The following is a 17513-nucleotide window of genomic DNA, read 5'->3' on the forward strand; positions in this document are numbered from 1 at the left end:
TCTAAAGTTGCCAGTAGGGATATTTTTTGTTATGAATAATTCTTTCCTTATTTTTGATTCCTGCAAAACATTCAGTTAACGGGCAAAAAAAAGACTCTGGAGATTCCATCACGGTATATTTTAGCTGCACAAGGCAGATTTCATACGGATAATTTATTGCTAACTCTTGCAGAAAGTTGTGAAAACTTGTCACTTATGTTCTTCCATTGAATGTGGTTGAGGTGTGAAGTGCCGGGTTCAATCAAGGCAGAAAGCGACTTGATATCAAAAAAGGGTGACTCGAAATATAAGACAAAATTGCTCGATTTTTCACGCTGTCTGTTTGTTGCAAAACAGTCTTGTTTTGCTGCACGCATCTCTAAAATCCGACTTATTGATCAGGCAAAAAAAAAAAAGGATACAAAACCACAAGCCTCAGCCGTAAACTCCCTTTCCACACTGTTATGAAGGATCCCAAATCAACTTGCTGTCCCTGCACAAGCTCTGAGATTTGTAATTGCGTTTTCATCACTTGACAAGGGTTGATGGGAGTGAAGTCACACCAATGATTATTTTTGAGCCCTTTTAACAGCTTCCAGATGCCCCCTCGAGTGAGCAGCGCAGGACGGGCGTACAGCTCGCCACTGGGCGCTATAACACACAAAGAGCTTTTCAAGGGAATGAGCAGATCGCTTTAGTTAGCGCAGAGATCACAGCGCCCTACTCTGTTGTGATAGATGTGGTAATTCAATCTACAGAAAATCACAGAGGATTTATTTTTCTCTTTGTTTACGTTTCTTTTGACTATCAGGGTCTGAAAAGCAAAATATGACACAGGGGACTGATGCCTAAGACTGCTGGTTAACTGTGCATTGCAATCAGGTTGAAATTTCCCCCCTTTAGTAAGCACACACACACTCGCATACTCATACACAGAGGTTTAATTAGCGTTGTATTTATAACGTTAAAAAAGTCATTAAGCAAACCTTAGTCCTATCAAATCAAAGAAAATCAAATATTCATGAGTCCTGCAGCGGAAGATTAAACTGTCAGTGTGCAGGCTTCACATTATAGCAAATCAGTTTTATGTCTTAGTTCCAGTTATTGGAAATGAAAATATTCCCTATGATGGCATGAAATGACGACATGGAATGGATCTGTGAATAAATGGTGTGCAATTTTGATCTACTGACAACAGAGACAGAGGAAACACTGACAGGAAGAAGAGGAAGTACTTGCTATTGATTTCACAACACACGCACACACATACAATAAAAGACACATAGCCTGTGTGTTTGTGTGTGTGTGTGTGTGTGTGTGTGTGTGTGTGTGTGTGTGTGTGTGTGTGTGTGTGTGTGTGTGTGTGTGTGTGTGTGTGTGTGTGTGTGTGTGTGTGTGTGTGTGTGTGTGTGTGTGTGTGTGTGTGTGTGTGTGTGTGTGTGTGTGTGTACATATATACTGTGTGTGTGTATATATATATACAATTCTCCTACACTGAAATATTTGCATTTTTACTATGAAATCAATAACAGCGAGTGCATAGCCTATTTTTTGTTTTATTCCCACACTGAACTGTGGTATAATGGTCAATCTATGTTGTCAATAATTTTTTTAGATAAAACAAATGTAATTAAATGTATAAAAGAAAGCAAAAAACATTGAAAGGACAAATAAATGGTAAAAACGGCATAATTAAGTGTATGCTGTACAAATATCCTGTAAAATTACACTAAAATATTGCAGTGAATGGGATGCAGGACAGGTGAGATTTGATGAGGAACAAACTTTGCGCTGTTAAAAAAAGTAGTATGAATGTGTGTCGCTGTAGCGTGACTGAAGTGCAGATGTACTGCATCTGCCATGTTGTCATATGACTTACTGCAGTCAGTTGCATCACTTCACTGCCTTTCACAAATCCTGATGTGCACTTCGCAACTTCGGCAGAGGTACTAGGTCATATTTTAGCTTACTGCTCTTTTCAGACATACTACTTTTTGACAGAGTAAGGAAGTCGGTATATTCGGACGCAGAGATTGTCAAGCGTCGTCTTCAGAGACCGTTGATGTGTGTGCCTGTCGTGCTTAACCATCCCTCTTTTGCTTCCCGTCTATTCAAATAAATGAACTAATTTCACGGTCTGACCATTCATATAAGCCTTTTGAATAGCTGAAAGAATATCACTTATACATAGTTTGGATCAGTTTCAGCACAGTTAAATGGAGCGATTCTTTTCCAAATGTTAGCAGCGAACTCCTCAGGGAAGTTTTCCGGTGCTGCAATCAAAAAGAGGCAGACTAATTAAGTCCAATAAACCTGGAAGCCAAAAATGTAACAAATGTAATTGTGATTTACAGATGTAGTCTCTTTTTACTACTAATTAGATAGATGTTCCATTAACTCGGTTTTGCCCATTTTATGAACAACATTAACTCCGCAGCCGGTCTGTTGAGCGAACTGCTGCCTTTTATATCGTTTTTTCTCTGTCCTCCCTCCAGTAATCTCTTTCTCTCCTTCCATCTCCAGGATCATTGCTTCTATCACGGGAGGGTCAGGGGTCATGCCGACTCTTGGGTCGCTCTGAGCACATGTTTGGGAATGAGGTATGTCATGTCTGGCATAATTGGATTCTCTTGGTTCACCACAAACACAATACATTAAATTTATTCGGTCACATGTCTCCGGAAGGCTAAATGCCACACGGCTTAGTGTGATCTTGAGCATTCTGCGAGCATTACGTTGTATGACTGTTTTGTTGTTGTTGTTTTTCAGTTAGTAGTGTGAATGAGACTTTTGAGCAGGTGTTTTGCATGGGAGAGCACATCTTGTTGTTACCCTTCATTTGTGCTTGCAAAAAGTCGGTAATTTTTAATTTTGCGTATGCAGCACAATTCTGTATGCTTCATTTGTGAAGAGAGGTAATGTTTTGGCCAGGTTATTGAATGAAAGCACTGATGACTAATGCTGTGGGCCTACCAGAATGTTAATAGTTTGTTGTGCTCAGTCCTCATTCAGCACTGAAAGCTTCCTCTCTATGTATAAACAATATTCACAAACAGCCTTGAAACTACATCTGCCTCTTTCTGTTCCAGTTCATTTTAAACCTAATGCCTATATATATATAAACCAAACCTATCTGTCTTTGAAAGATACAAAAGCAACTGTTTTAAAAGGTTCACTAACCAGGTTCTAAGGTTTTGTTGTGGTACTAAATAAAAAAGGGTTATTTTCGTTTTACTATACACATTTATTGTACTGGTGGGCTTCGACAAAGAGAGGGTCATGTGTAGCATGTAGATTTTACAAACAATTAAATACTATGGGCCCTATCTTGCACCCAGCGCAAATTACTTTGTACACCGACGCATGTATCATTCCTATTTTGCACCCGACGCACAGCGGACTTTTCCCTCCACAGACGCACGTCGGTAAATTAGGGAATGAACTTGCGCTCGCGGGGGCGGTTCAGCGAAAAGAGGAGACGTGTTCCTGCGCAAACGTTCCCTGGTGCTATTTTGCAGTTTGAGAAAACAATTCTGACACTGACCAGGAAAAACCTAGTCTAAAGTCAGTGACACGTTATTCTATTTTATGCTATTTTAAGGGCGCATGCTTGGCCATAATGTAGCGTGTGCACGATGCGCATACACTTTGCTTCTCTCATCTACACAGATGCGGCAGTTAATATTTTTGCAAACCATATATAATTACAAGGAAAAAAAAATGACCATACAAGGGAAAGCATTGTGGTGTCCATGAAGATGTGAAAAATAGGCATAAATCTAGCTTACACATTTACCAAAATTATTCAGGCTAAGTGTAGTAATGACGGATCAAACCTGTTTGATCAATAGTGGCAAGACACATAAGGACATCTGACAAAGTGGGTTGTCCGTCAAAAACCAGGAAACAAAATTCTGAAGACTGTGAAATCCCCTTTACCATCATGTAAGTTGCGTGCGCCTGGCAAATCCGGCCTTATAATAGCAATCCGCCATGGAACAAGCGCGCCTGTTCTTTAAGGGAATGTGAGATGAGGCTCTGATTGGTTTATTGCACGTTACGCCCAAACAACACCTATATGAGTAATGAAGCTACTTCAGACTAACACATTTTAGATTTGCGTCGGGCACAAAAGTAATTTATCCCGCGGGTATAATAGCAACAGTGCCAACAAAGATCCGCCCATAAAGCCCACTTAATTTCTCGTTTGCTACTTGCGTTTCAGATCGTTAAAATAGGGCCCTATAAGATATTTTTGGCTACATACTTGGTTGAATGTGGCTATATGGGAAATTAAGCTGCAGTTTACTGTGTGAGATCAGAGAGCAGCAGCCAAGATAGTTGTGGGATGAATCAGCATTCCCTTAAGTGTGTTTGCTTTCAATCCTGATCATTCAGTGCACAGACTCTATGAGACCAGTCGCTCCATTGACACACAGAGTTTGCTGTATACATTTAGTCGACGAGCCGGTTACATGAAGAAGAAGAAAAAAACAGTGTTATTAAGGGCAAAGCCCTGGAGAGTCTATCTCTAGATATTGCCAAAGGTCTTGAATTTCTTATGAAGACAGATCAAGTCATTGAACAGCTGTTGCAAGATTTTGCAAGAGCAAACGTAATTAGCTCTGCGTGTTTTGTGAAGGCGACTCTTGCGTTTCTTTACCTTTAGCTCATAGGAGGTTTTGTGCTGATGTGCGCCATAGTCTGCAGTTGATAGAGACAACAGTCCCTTTTAAAATTTGACAGCGATGTAGCTGATTTTTAGTATTAAATATTTATTTTATTATTTATTATTTCATGAATATCATTACGTTTATGCCAAGGCAAATCAGATCACTGCCAAATGTGCCCACAGTTTTGGTGTCAGGAAGCATTATAACGCCACACCCTGAGTCATTTCTGCTTGCCTGTTGTCAGCTTGGGGAAAATGACAATCCTCATTTTGACGATAATAGTTGGATGCCCTTGGGCGTAAACAAATGGTTTTGCGACTAAATGGATTGTGGACCAGTTGTGAACAATTTGAAGGCAAAACACATTTCCAATAACCATAAATCTTTTTTTGTAAACAAGAATGAAACAAAATTAATAATAAAGCAAATTAAAACAAATTCAACACTGTAACTACTTGGGAACAGTAGTTTATTTATTTTTTTATCTCTTTACAGTGAGTAAAACTTTTGAAACCTGTTTATATTAGCATACATTAGTATTGCTGGTGATGAAAGCTGTTGGTAAATACATGGTGATGCAATTTTTTATGTTTTTGAAAGAAGTCTCTTTTGCTCACCAAGGCAGCATTTATTTGACCATAGTATTGCAATTAAAGGAATAGTTCACTTAAAAATGGAAATTCTGTAATTTACTAGCCCTCAAGTTGTTTCAAACCTGTATCAATTTCTTTATTCTGCTGAACACAAAAGAAGATATTTTGAAGAATGTCCATAGACAGTTAGGGAAAACAATAAGGAGTCAATGGGGTCCATTAACTGTTTGGTTACCAACATACTTCAACAAATCTTCCTTTGTGTTCAGCAGAATAAAGAACTTCATACAGGTTTGAAACAACTTGAGGGTGAGTAAATGATGACAGAATTTTCATTTTTAAGTGAACTAATCCTTTAATGCAATCATATTAATGCAATATTAAAGCAAATAATAACTGTTTTCTATTTTAATATATTTTAAAAATTTAATTTATTTCTGCAATGGCAAAGTCGAATTTTCTGATTTTGTCATTTTCTGCTGATTTAGAGCGCAAATAAAACATTTTTTAATTATTATTATCAATAAGTTGGAAAATGTGCTAAAATGAAATATTTTCTGACATTATATGTTTTTACTGTCACGTTTGATCACTTTAATGCATCCTTGCTGAATAATAGTATTAATTTCACTGACAGCTTCTTCACCAGATCCATCATTATGTGACAGTGATACAAATATTTGAATCACTGAGCCAGTTCTATTTGCTGATTATACTTATGTATTCTATTATCACTTCATAATTGTGTATCAGACATTGCCTCCTTGAAGAATAAAGGTTATTTGCACTCATTGAGTCATCAGAGATTCAATCATTGTTGCACAGAAAAAAATATACTTACACTATTACATACCTCGGGTGACTAGCGACCTTATACACTTTTTACAAAAAAAAAAAATATTACAAAGCAGGCATTCTTTTATATATATATTTTTCTTTTTATATGGTTTATAATTAATAGATTGAGGAATACTAAAAAGGGTGACGTCTACCTTTAAAAAATGTATGAGAGGCAGGGTAGTGAATGATGTCTGGGGTCGATAAAGACCGGAGGTATGTATTTAAGGGTCTAAAAAAAATCTTATTGACCCCAAACCTTGTTCCAAATTCAGCCCCAAGCCCTGCAGAGACTGTTGAATAGGGGTCCACTGCGGAGCCCACATCAGTGCAGACTTGAGAAAAGAGGCATATTGAGGACACATACAGTAGTACGCACTCAAGAACACTGAAACTTGAAATGACAAATGGGACACCCTCAAAGCTTTATTTTAAAGATATTTTTCAAACCTACCGATCATTTCTTTAGAGGTAAAACTTTTTACAGTTATTACATTTAGAGTGGTGCTGTAGATGTGCTCTGGGAGACCTCGATTCCCCTGGCCCCTCTGATGAGTTACTTACTGCCAACACTGAGGCCAGGAGAAGGATCAAGTGGAATGCAAATTCCTCTCTTTGTTTCTATATGTGTTTGTGAGAAAAAGAGAGAGATCAAATGGAAATTAACACATAGATTCGTTCATTTTTACTGGCATTCTTAAATGGTCTTGATAAGGGAAAAACCTTGAAACAGGGATAGTTCACCCAAAAATGAAAATTATGTCATAATTTACTCTCCCTCATCTTAATCCAAACCTGTATGACTTTGTGTTTTCTGTGGAACATAAGAGAAGATATTTTTTTTTAAATGTCTCTGCATTTTTTGGTCCATATAATGAAAGTAATTGTTTTCCAATGTTGTTTGGTGTCCAAAATATCTTCTTTTATGTTCCACAAAATAAAAAGTCGTACAGGTTTGGAAGCACATGAGGGTGAGTAGATGATGACAGGATTTTCATTTTGGGGTGAGGTATCCATTTGAAAGCTGTTGTAATACAGAGATGCCTTCCCTTCATCTCTAATTGTTTTTGACACAACTTCGACAATGGAACTGACAATAAACTGACATTGCTCGGATTTCCTTTTTTCAGAGGTCTGATTGTCTTGAACTCAAATGATACATACTACCTGGAGCCAATCAGAGGCCAGGAGGTTCTCCACCACACCTTCCATCGCACTGAAGACCTGCCTATCAAAAGCGGCACATGTGGACACAGCCATCAAACTGGACACCTGAGCCTGTTCAGTGGTCATCTTAAACCTTTGCATCAAAGGGTCAGTCAGAAATGAAATCATTTACAGAATATATTTCATTGAAACAGATGGCATGCAAAACAAAAACAAAAAGAGTCTATTAATCAATCCTTTGCCCAGGTGACAAAAGTCACATTTTGTAAAGCAGCTCTCACTAGTTTGTAAGCATTATGGTCATTCGGGAAATAATAACAGAGTTATTACCGTCATTATTCAACGTGTAAAGTCTCTATTTTTTTTCTTCTATCAGAGACAATTTCTCTTTCACAAATTTCACACCCTCCATTCTAGATAGCTATTAAATGGCCACTCACAGGAGAGAACATTGTAGTCTGACACAAAGCTGTTGTGTTGCATTGTGAGTCTGCAATTCAACAAATTTTCGTGCATTTTCTTTCCCCCATAATGCGCTGTGAAAATAAAAATGTGTTTTGGCTCATTACAGTACAGAAATAAAGCCATCTTAAGCCCAGGTTAAGTGTTCAGACCGATGAAGTGCATAATGTAGGCTTATTATAAAACACTTGTGGATCATTAGCAGGAGTTAGGAGCCTTCCCACTGCTTTTGTTCTGCTTGCACTTGCTTTCCCATTAAGCAGTGAAGTCATCTAACTGGCCAGCTGTTTACAAATGAGAATTAGAGGGTCCATAAATTAATAAACAGTATGGACTAATGTGCTCGCCTCCTCAATGATGATGTATTCCTTGTGCTATTGTATTACAAAGTTCCTGAACTTTGAGGTTCATGTATACTATAGTACAGTATGTCCCTGTTTGGCTTTTAGCCTTTAAATGTCACAGATCCCCCGTGTACAGTCATATTATTGACACTATTTTGCCTTGGAATCTGACTTCTAGAACAAATGACAAGTGATGGCTTTATGTAGTTTGCAATGTGTCCTCAAAAGTCCATGACATTCTAAAAACATTCAAACTGCATTTGTACATAAGCAGGACCCTGCCAAAATATGTGTAACAGTCACTGTGTATTTTTGTTTTATTATTAAATAGTTTTATTAAAATATATATTTTTTTAAATCTGAAATATAATTAGGGGGAGCTCAAAATCACTAAAGGAATCGTTGGAATTTAAACTGGAATTAAATTCCGTGCGATTCCCATTAAAAGTCATGCAAACGAGTTCCCGACGAGACTCTTTTTGGCATGCAGTGCTTTGATTTTTATCGCTTCTGAACATTTATTAACTTGCACTTTTATTTTCCTTTGGTTTGGTTGACAAGGAAGATGATTTATATCATCCTGTTCTTCCCCTTATTTTATTGTTTCACTCTCATTTTATTTACTGCTTGGTTGCTGTAAAGTGCTAGCTGTCACTTTGAGACGACTGAACACTTTTGTGATTACTATGCCAAAGCAGTCTTTCGAGTGAATTAGACCCATCAATTAAAATGCAAATAAAAATGAACGTGAATAACAGCAGTGACGGGCAAGCAGTAAAAAATAAGCAATATTGCTACAATATTATTCCATACAGTCTTTCAGCTTTTGTTGTCATTTTGTACAAAAAAAAAAAGTACGAAATGTGGGCATGGATGACAATTAGCATTTAAATTAATCCTTGTTTTATAGTACATTCAATATGTGTGATTTAATACAATTGTCACTTCCTCACTTGTCAAATTGTTGCAGACATTTATTGTATGCATGAAGAAACAAGCCGCAAGAGACTAGAGCAACAAATCCATAAATCCTGCCCTCCAGCAATTAACGTTTCTTTCTGCTTGTCGTTTGTTTGTTTCTGTATTTATCCCCACCCCTAGGTTAGACGAAATGCCTGGGGTACTACAAAGTACATGGAACTGTATATAGTAGCTGACAACACACTGGTAAGCTGATGATGCCTGTGTCACGCTCACTACTGCTAATTAGAAACTTCCACCCAGAAAAGTTCACCACAGGAATTAAGGCTTTAAGAGCTTTAAATACAGGCCGAGTTATATAAACTTTGCTTTAGAACCGGTGCTTTAAGCCTAGTGTTGCTTTCTCATTCAAATGTGGTCACTGAGCAATTGTTGCTGAAATATAGAGCTTCGGAAGTGCCTTTTCGCTCTCTCGCACGCACTCTCTTTTCTGTCAATGCCCTTTGCTGATATCTTACGTCTATAAGAAGTTATCAGTGAATTACATTTTTAGTTCTTATTTTCATGAGGGTCATGCAGACAATCTTTTCAGTGTTACATTCTGTTGAGTTTCCTGATTGAGTTCTTTCATACATTTACATTGAATCTGTATAATATTCACCGAAAGCCAAAAGAGGCAGGAGGTTATGTAAGATTTCATTACAGCTGGATCTAGTTAATCAAATTTCTCTGTGACAGGTTTTTGCATTTTCTCATGCATTTGTATGTTTGTCTCGATCAATTTTCCTCCTGCCGTGTCTCTACAGTACAGAAAGCAAAACAAGGACCTTGACAAAACTAAACAGAGGATAATGGAAATTGCTAATTATGTAGATAAGGTATGTCAAGCCTGGTGCATTTCTTTGGTTCAAAGGTTTTGTTGACTGTTTAGAGTGCATATTTGTTTTCTGAATGCAAAATGTATAGATGTCTGTATTCTAATGATAGTTAACTGAATAAATCAATTTACCTTGTCCCTGATTGTTCGTTTTGGTCTGATCAGTTCTACAGAGTCTTGAACATTCGTGTACCTCTGATTGGTCTAGAGGTTTGGACAGAACATGACCAGTGCATTATCAACGAGGAACCAAATTCAACTCTTTGGTCCTTCCTTCAGTGGAGACAGAAACTCAAATCCCGCAAGCAACATGACAATGCCCAACTACTCACGTTAGTCACAATACACACCAACCCTATGCACATTTTTAAAACAAGATTTTGGAAAATATACTTAAGTTTGCTTTATATTATTGTACGTTATACATTATTAAATGGATAGTTCACACAAACATGGAAAAAACATTTACCCTTTAGTCGTTCCAAACCTGTTTGACTTTCTTTCTTCTGTGAAACAAAAAAATACCTGTCTATATATTTGTTTTAATGGTCAACGGTTGAACGCGTGCGTGCGTGTGTGTGTGTGTGTGTGTGTGTGTGTGCGTGCGTGCCTGCGTGTCTGTGTGTGTGTGTGTGTGTGTGTGTGTGTGTGTGTGTGTGTGTGTGTGCGCGTGTGTGCGTGTGTGTGTGTTCAAAGAATGGCTCATACATTTTTATTGATATCAAAGCTGAAATTATGTATTGTTTTCCCTGCAGTGGTGTGGTTTTCAAGGGCACCACCATTGGCATGGCTCCGCTTGAGGGCATGTGCAGTCACGAGAACTCGGGCGGCATCAACGTGGTAAGAAAGCGTGCATGCTTGCATCTGGAACAGGCTGTAAACAGTGTGTGTATAGATTGTGTGTTTGTGTATGGCTCATGAGGGGATTTGATAAAATGATCAATAGCTCCCACACACCTGATTAGACTCTTATTGGCTCTATTACTTTGTGTGGTGGGAGAGGAGCACTTTGCAGAATACCAATGAGGGGTGAAGCGTTTCTTCTGGATATTACACATGGATGGGCTCATTCTACATTACATCAATATAGCCTGCTTAAGCCTGCTTAGTCCTACTGAGATCAATGAGGTACACGAAAAACCTTTTTTTATATACATGTCAACAATGGTTGCATTTACATTTTAATAATTTGGATCATTAAGGGCTGACCTACTTCAGTATGTTCACACAATAGCATAGTTTTTATAATTATATGTGTAGCTAGCTATGTGACGATTTTTGACCACATGCAGTATCTGAGAGGATAAAAGCATTGCAAATACCAAACAGTAAAAATTAAATGTCACATTGTCAAAAAGACACACTACACAAAGTATTGGTATTTACTGTCTCTATCTGCCACTGTGGTTACAGGCATTACTAGTGTGTTAGAGAAGTGGATTGGCTTTGTTTACCCCTTCACCTCTACTCGAATTCTTCTATCTGCAATTTTTTTTTAAACATCCAATTAAAAATTAGGATAAAAACGGTAGCTGTGGATGCCATAAATTCACTGTAAAAAATATGGTCATGGTGTCATGAGATATTGGTGCTTGAAAATGAACATATACACCTTATTTTGCGACACAAAAGTAAACAATTTCTGTGAATGTGCAAGACAATTCATTGGCCTCTATAGGTATTGTGTTCATGAGGGACAAGTGTTGGTTAATGACGTAACGTGTGGAAGAGACATAGTAAAGAAGATGGATGAAGGTCTCTACCTCTGTCTCGTGTGTTTCTTTGCTGACAGAAATTCCTGACAGACCCCACAAATTGGTGACGAGGACTATAGGCATTTTTACGCTATCGTTGGTCACGAAGATGGCTGTTTCTAACATGCCTTTTCGAGTTTTTTTTCCTTAGTTTTTTTCCAGACTTGCCTTGGTGAGCCTGCTATGCTGTTACGCACATGGCTGCTGATTTTTTTAAATTACCTACTTGTTATTGATGCAACAAGGGGTGCTTGGTTGGATGAAAGACGGAGAGCTGTACTGCTTCACTGTCTCGGTACAGAGGTACAACAGATTTTCTACTCATTGCCTAAAACAAGTACAAAGTATAATGATGCAGAGGATGCATTGAAAGCACGTGCAAAAAGTTGGCATTGTTGCTCAAAGCCACATCATCAAGCGGTCTTACAATGACTAGAAGCTGTAGGCTTGCAGCTCAATAAAGACAAGTGTCACTTCCAGCAAACCAGTGCCCCGATGAATCACGTGTACAGGCGATTCAAAATGCTCCTGCTGATTATCGGTCACATTCGCCCTTGTCTGCTTCTCCTGCAGATAATGCTGTTTCTCCAGCTCCTGTTGATGATGTTGAAGAGGAGTTTGATTCTTTTCTATCTGCTGCCTGTAATTCTCTGTCTGCAGCTGATGTTGATGTAGCATGTGGTTCTTGTCCTGCACTAACCAAACTTCGTACACATTTCAAATGGTTGGTTGGCCTCCTTCACAGATGTTGAGTTGTTGCCACAATGAACTGTGAATGGAGCTGTCTGTCAAGGACAACTTCGTCTTCCAGAGCTCACGGCTGATTGCACCTGCGTCTCTTCTTTCAATGCTGGTCTCTATAGCGCACGAAGGACATCAGGGAGAGGTGAGAACCAAACAACGTCTCTGTGATCTCTATTGGTGGCCATGGATGGTTGCTCAGGTTCATGATGCTGTATATTCCTGCCATGTGTGTCAGCACAATGACTAAACTGTCAAGTCACATCCTACTCCTCTCCAGTCGGTGTCGCTGCCAGATGGACCATGGCAGAAAGTGGCTGTCTGATATAGTCGGGCCATTTGACACTGCTACATCCAACTGGAGGTTTGCTATAACATTAGTTGACTAATACAGCAAATACTGTGAGGTCTCCTTTACTCACTCTGTCACTATGGATTCTGTGGTTTCGTTTCTGTCATCAGTCTTCAGCCGCCATGGAAATCCAGTGAGTATAGAAATGGAAATCCATTGAGTATATCTGCTGCTTTTGCTGCTTTTCTGGAAGGAAGAATTATTTGTCACCATCTTTCCTCTCTCTACTACCTGGCAGCTAATGGTGCTCCAGAGAGATTCAACCGTGTGCTCAATCACACTGTCCAAATGGCCATCCAGCAACATAAGTCATGGAAACCTGTGGTAACTGACTTCTTGCAGGTGTAACGTGCCACTCCACACGCTGCAACTGGTACTTCACCTTTTCAGCTCCTCTATGGCAGGCAAATTCACACAAGGCTGTCTATTTTGCCATCTTTATGTACTTGGGCTAGGTGCTCCATATGTAGTGATTCCCTGATGGAAATTTTCCACAGTACAGTTTCCCTGATGGTAAACCCATGTACTCACGCTCTATCACCAGTCCCCAACGCTAACTTCCGGTCTGTGCAGCTGTACGTATTTTTTGTTTTAAGAGAAAAGGTAAAGAAACCACTGAAGCGACATATTCCCACTGAAATTACGGTCCTTACCGCCCACTCATGGTACGGGGGTCAAAGTTTCTTGCGTGGGGTGTTGGAAAGGTTACAACTTTGCGAGTACACTTGTTACCTGGCATGTAGTAGCTTGCTAGCTCCATAAGGACATCTTGTGTCAGTATATCAACTCAACGTCAAAGTGACTGACAGATAGGGAACGTCTTGGTTACTATTTTTACCTCCGTTTCCTGATGGAGGGAACGAGACGTTGGGTCCTGCCTGCCACAACACCGAACTACCTGCTGAAATGCCCAGGACAGTCTCGGCTCCTCAGCACAAAGCTGAAAGAGTACCTTATTTTATACCCGTGTGTCTGATGTGTCAAAGGAGTTTGAGACTCCCCAGTGCAACCCCTAGGGTCAGTACTTTGACACAACGCCTCGTTCCCTCCATCAGGAAATGGAGTTTACAATAGTAACTAAGACATTTTAAACAAATTAACAGATTTTTTTCTGAAATGTTACATTTTGGGAGTATAGACTCACTGTCGGAATTAATGTGTGGTCTTGTCCATGGCTAGGGTTTGAGAAAGCATCCCTTATCTTAAACGGGCTTCTGCACGTTCCTCAAATTCTTTTGAACCAGTATGACAAGGACAATATGGTTCCTGGGAAAAACTTTTGGATATAGAAAATCCTTTGTAATACAACTGCATGTCATATTTCACCGTTTTTGTTATGGTGGAGATATTATCAGTGCCATCTGTAAAAATCAACACTGCATACCCTTTGCAGAGACATCTGTTTGTGCCTGCTTTTTCTAGAAATGTGTGTGAGTGTGTGTACATTTCTGTTTGTGTCATGGTATGAAGATAAAAGAAAGGCTATTCTGTTTGCCCTTAGCCAAGGTACTTACATTACCACCTGCAGGTCAAAAAAACAACATTCTTTACAATTTATGGCATCATTGTAACATTACAGAGATGCCTTTTGAGATCAGAGATGTCCTCTGGGCTTCTACTGCCATTTACCTACTGTGGCACAGCAACGATAGAAGCCTGTGGGCTACAAATAGCCTTTATGTCCAATTTAAAGCATAAAATACAATTAATCTATTGTATGGCAGTGAGAATGGCAAATACTCTAATCCTGTATATGAATTAATCATTTTAGACAGACTCTTAAACCAGTGCTTGAATTGCTACTTCATTTATTGTGATGTTTGTTATAGCTGGTAGATGAAATTATCTTTTCTTCCAGGACCATTCTGAATTACCAATTGGGGCGGCTGCCACCATGGCACATGAGATCGGCCATAACTTTGGCATGAGTCACGACCATGAGGGCTGTTGCGTGGAAGCCACTGCTGAGCAGGGTGGATGTGTAATGGCGGCAGCAACAGGGTAAAGGCTGAAACTCTTCTCCATTTGCATTACATTGATGCCTTTAGCAGATGCTTCCTTTTATAAATAACCTATAATGCAGGTCACAAATCATGGTACTGTAATTACAGAAAGCATGCTAATTACACAAAGAACCCTGGAGCTTTTGCAAATAATTTTAACTTCTAATTATGTCACTACTGAACTAATACATATACAAGATGCTACTGTACAAGTACATATTTAGTTGCTAATGATGAGTCTCTAAGGATGAGTCAAGCAATATTAGTCTCCACTTCAGATTGCACGCCTTCACGCCTCACTGGCCGTCTGATGTACACTACCATCCAAAAGTTTGGAGACATTAATATTATTTATGCTGTATTTAAAATCTTTTTGAAATTTCTATTTATCCTGAAAAAAAGTGTATGATGGTTTCGGCAAAAGCAAAGGAGCACAACTGCTTTCAACATTGATCATAATAAGAAATGATCCTTGAGCACCAAATCAGCACATTTAGAATGATTTCTGAATGATAATGTGACTCTGAAGACTAGAGTAATGGCTGCTGAAAAATCAGCTTTGCATCACAGGATAAAATTACATTTTAATATATATATATATATAAACTTAAAAACTAAAACTAGAACATTTTTAAGTGTAAATATTATTAAAAAATTACTTTTTACTCTATCAATTGAATTTTATCAATTAAATGTAGTGTACAGTATATTGCACAAAAAAACTGTGCTGGCTGAAATCATAGTTGCAATGTTTGGCTCGGTTTGGCTTGCTGCGATATAACTTCAGCTACACAGGCTTTTAGAAAATCTAGGAAACCTTTTTTTGTGTGATACCTAAGAAATTAGCAAGTAAACAAGATACCATGTGCATCAAGTTTGATATGGCGCCATCTATGATGGCATTGCATGATAGCAATTGTCACCCTTTCTGTGATAAAGATTAAGACTGTATGTAGATGATAGATGCATATCACAGAGATCCTTTCTGAGAACTCTGATTTACAGTGCCTTGCGGAAGTATTTAAACCCCTTAATTTTGTTCAATTTTAAGATGATGCTGCCTTATATTAAACTACTTTAAATTACTTTTTTTCACATCAATCTACACTCCATACACCATAATGACAAAGCAAAAAAAAAAAAAAAAAAAAGTTCTGTGACAAATTTGCTAATTTAATACAAAAGGAAAACTGAAATGAGTACATTGTAACTGTTAACTCAGTATTCATTCAAATAACTTTTACAGCCTGTCTGTTTGGGTATCATGTGACAACAAGCTTAGCACATTTGCATTTGGCGATTTTCTGCCATCCTTTTCCTCAGATCCTCTGTCAGGTTGGATGGGGACTGTCGGTGGACAGACATTTTCGGGTTTCTCCAGAGATGTTCTATTGGGTTCAAGCCCAGGCTCTGGCTGGGCCACTCAAGGACATTCACAGAGTTGACCATAAGCCACTCTTGCATTGTCTTGCAAAGTGTTGTACTTATACGGTCATTGTCCTGTTGAAAGGTGAACATTCTACCCAGTCCGAGGTTCTGAATTCTCTTGACTAGATTTTCATTAAGGCTAACTCTATATTTTGCTGCCACCATACTGTTTGTCCTTTTGTAAATTTCTCCCATCTCCATATATGATCATGGAGCTCAACCAGAGAGACCATCAGCGTCTTGATCACCACTCATCTCCATCCATTGCTCAGTTTGACCAGGAGGCCAGCTCTAGGAATTACAGAATAACTGGTTGTTCCAAACTTCTTCCATTCAAGGATAATGAAGGCTACATGCTTCTGGGAAACTTAAAAACTGCATGTATGGTAGTCTTCCTCAGATCTGTGTCTTGATACAATACTGTCTCTGAGCTCTACAGGCTGTTCCTTTGACCTCATGGCTTGTTTTTTTGGGGGGCTGATATTCATTTTCAGACCTTTTATTGAGAGGTGTGTGCATTTCCAAATAATACCCATTCAATTGAATTTGCCACAGGTTAACTCCTGTGTGTAACTCCTAAGTGTAGTAACATCTGCAAGCGAAATTGGAATTCTAAAAAAGCTCAATTTCAAGTGTCCTCGAAAAGAGTATAGGAATACTTATGGAATGTAATTATTTCAGTTTTTTATTTATAAGAAATTTGCAAAGTTATCACAAATCTGTTTTTGTTTTTTTGCTTTGTCATTATGGTATATGGAGTGCAGATATAATGTGAATTAGTTTAATTTAAAGCAGTTTAACATCCGGTAACATAAAAAAGATGTGAAAAAAATGAAGGGGCTTGAATACTTTCGCAAGCAACTGTAGAGACAAGAGGAAACAAGATATTGTCAGCACGCACATCAGTGGTGCAATGCAATTGGAGAAATGTTCTGAGAGATCTGGTATAAATGGAGAACAGCAGGAGGCCCAAGCACTGAGCCCTGTGGAATCCCAGTGTTGAAGGTGCAGCAGTTTCCAGCTCACTGGGTAAGAGCTAAGACATAAACCAGAAAAAAAGCCTAAAATAACTTTTTATGGATAAAAAAAAAAGATAATGCTAGTCTGAGATCAAAACTGGCTGACATAAACACATCACTCGAGGCAAGGATAGTAGTTTCAGGAGAGTAAATTGTTTTGAAGTTTGATTGGGCTGAAGTCGGTTAAGTGTCACACTGGTTCTTATACCCCATGCAGTAGAAAAGGTAAGAAAAAAAAGATCATTGGAGATTACTTTAGAGGAGGAAAGGGTTTTTGACTTGTCCAAGGCATAAAGTTGAAAAAGATTTTGGAAAACCTCACTCCACTTTAAATCAAAACCTTTCATTCTAATCCTGTTAATT

At 38.5% G+C, this 17513-nt stretch overlaps 1 protein-coding gene across 2 annotated transcripts in view; it reads left to right on the top strand.

Moving 5' to 3' along the window:
• The window catches only part of adam19a (ADAM metallopeptidase domain 19a), a 106893-nt gene that overhangs the window by 67296 nt on the left and 22084 nt on the right, over positions 1–17513 (top strand). For both annotated transcript variants that reach the window (XM_079604301.1, XM_079604302.1), the window contains exons 5-11: positions 2503–2579; positions 7213–7396; positions 9157–9222; positions 9783–9854; positions 10019–10185; positions 10609–10693; positions 14559–14701. In XM_079604301.1, the coding sequence (XP_079460427.1) occupies positions 2503–2579; positions 7213–7396; positions 9157–9222; positions 9783–9854; positions 10019–10185; positions 10609–10693; positions 14559–14701 (794 nt within the window). The remainder of the gene's footprint in view (positions 1–2502; positions 2580–7212; positions 7397–9156; positions 9223–9782; positions 9855–10018; positions 10186–10608; positions 10694–14558; positions 14702–17513) is intronic.

This window comes from Phoxinus phoxinus (assembly GCF_949152265.1).
Source record: "Phoxinus phoxinus genome assembly, chromosome: 2".
In the NCBI taxonomy this organism is placed as follows: Eukaryota; Metazoa; Chordata; class Actinopteri; order Cypriniformes; family Leuciscidae; genus Phoxinus; species Phoxinus phoxinus.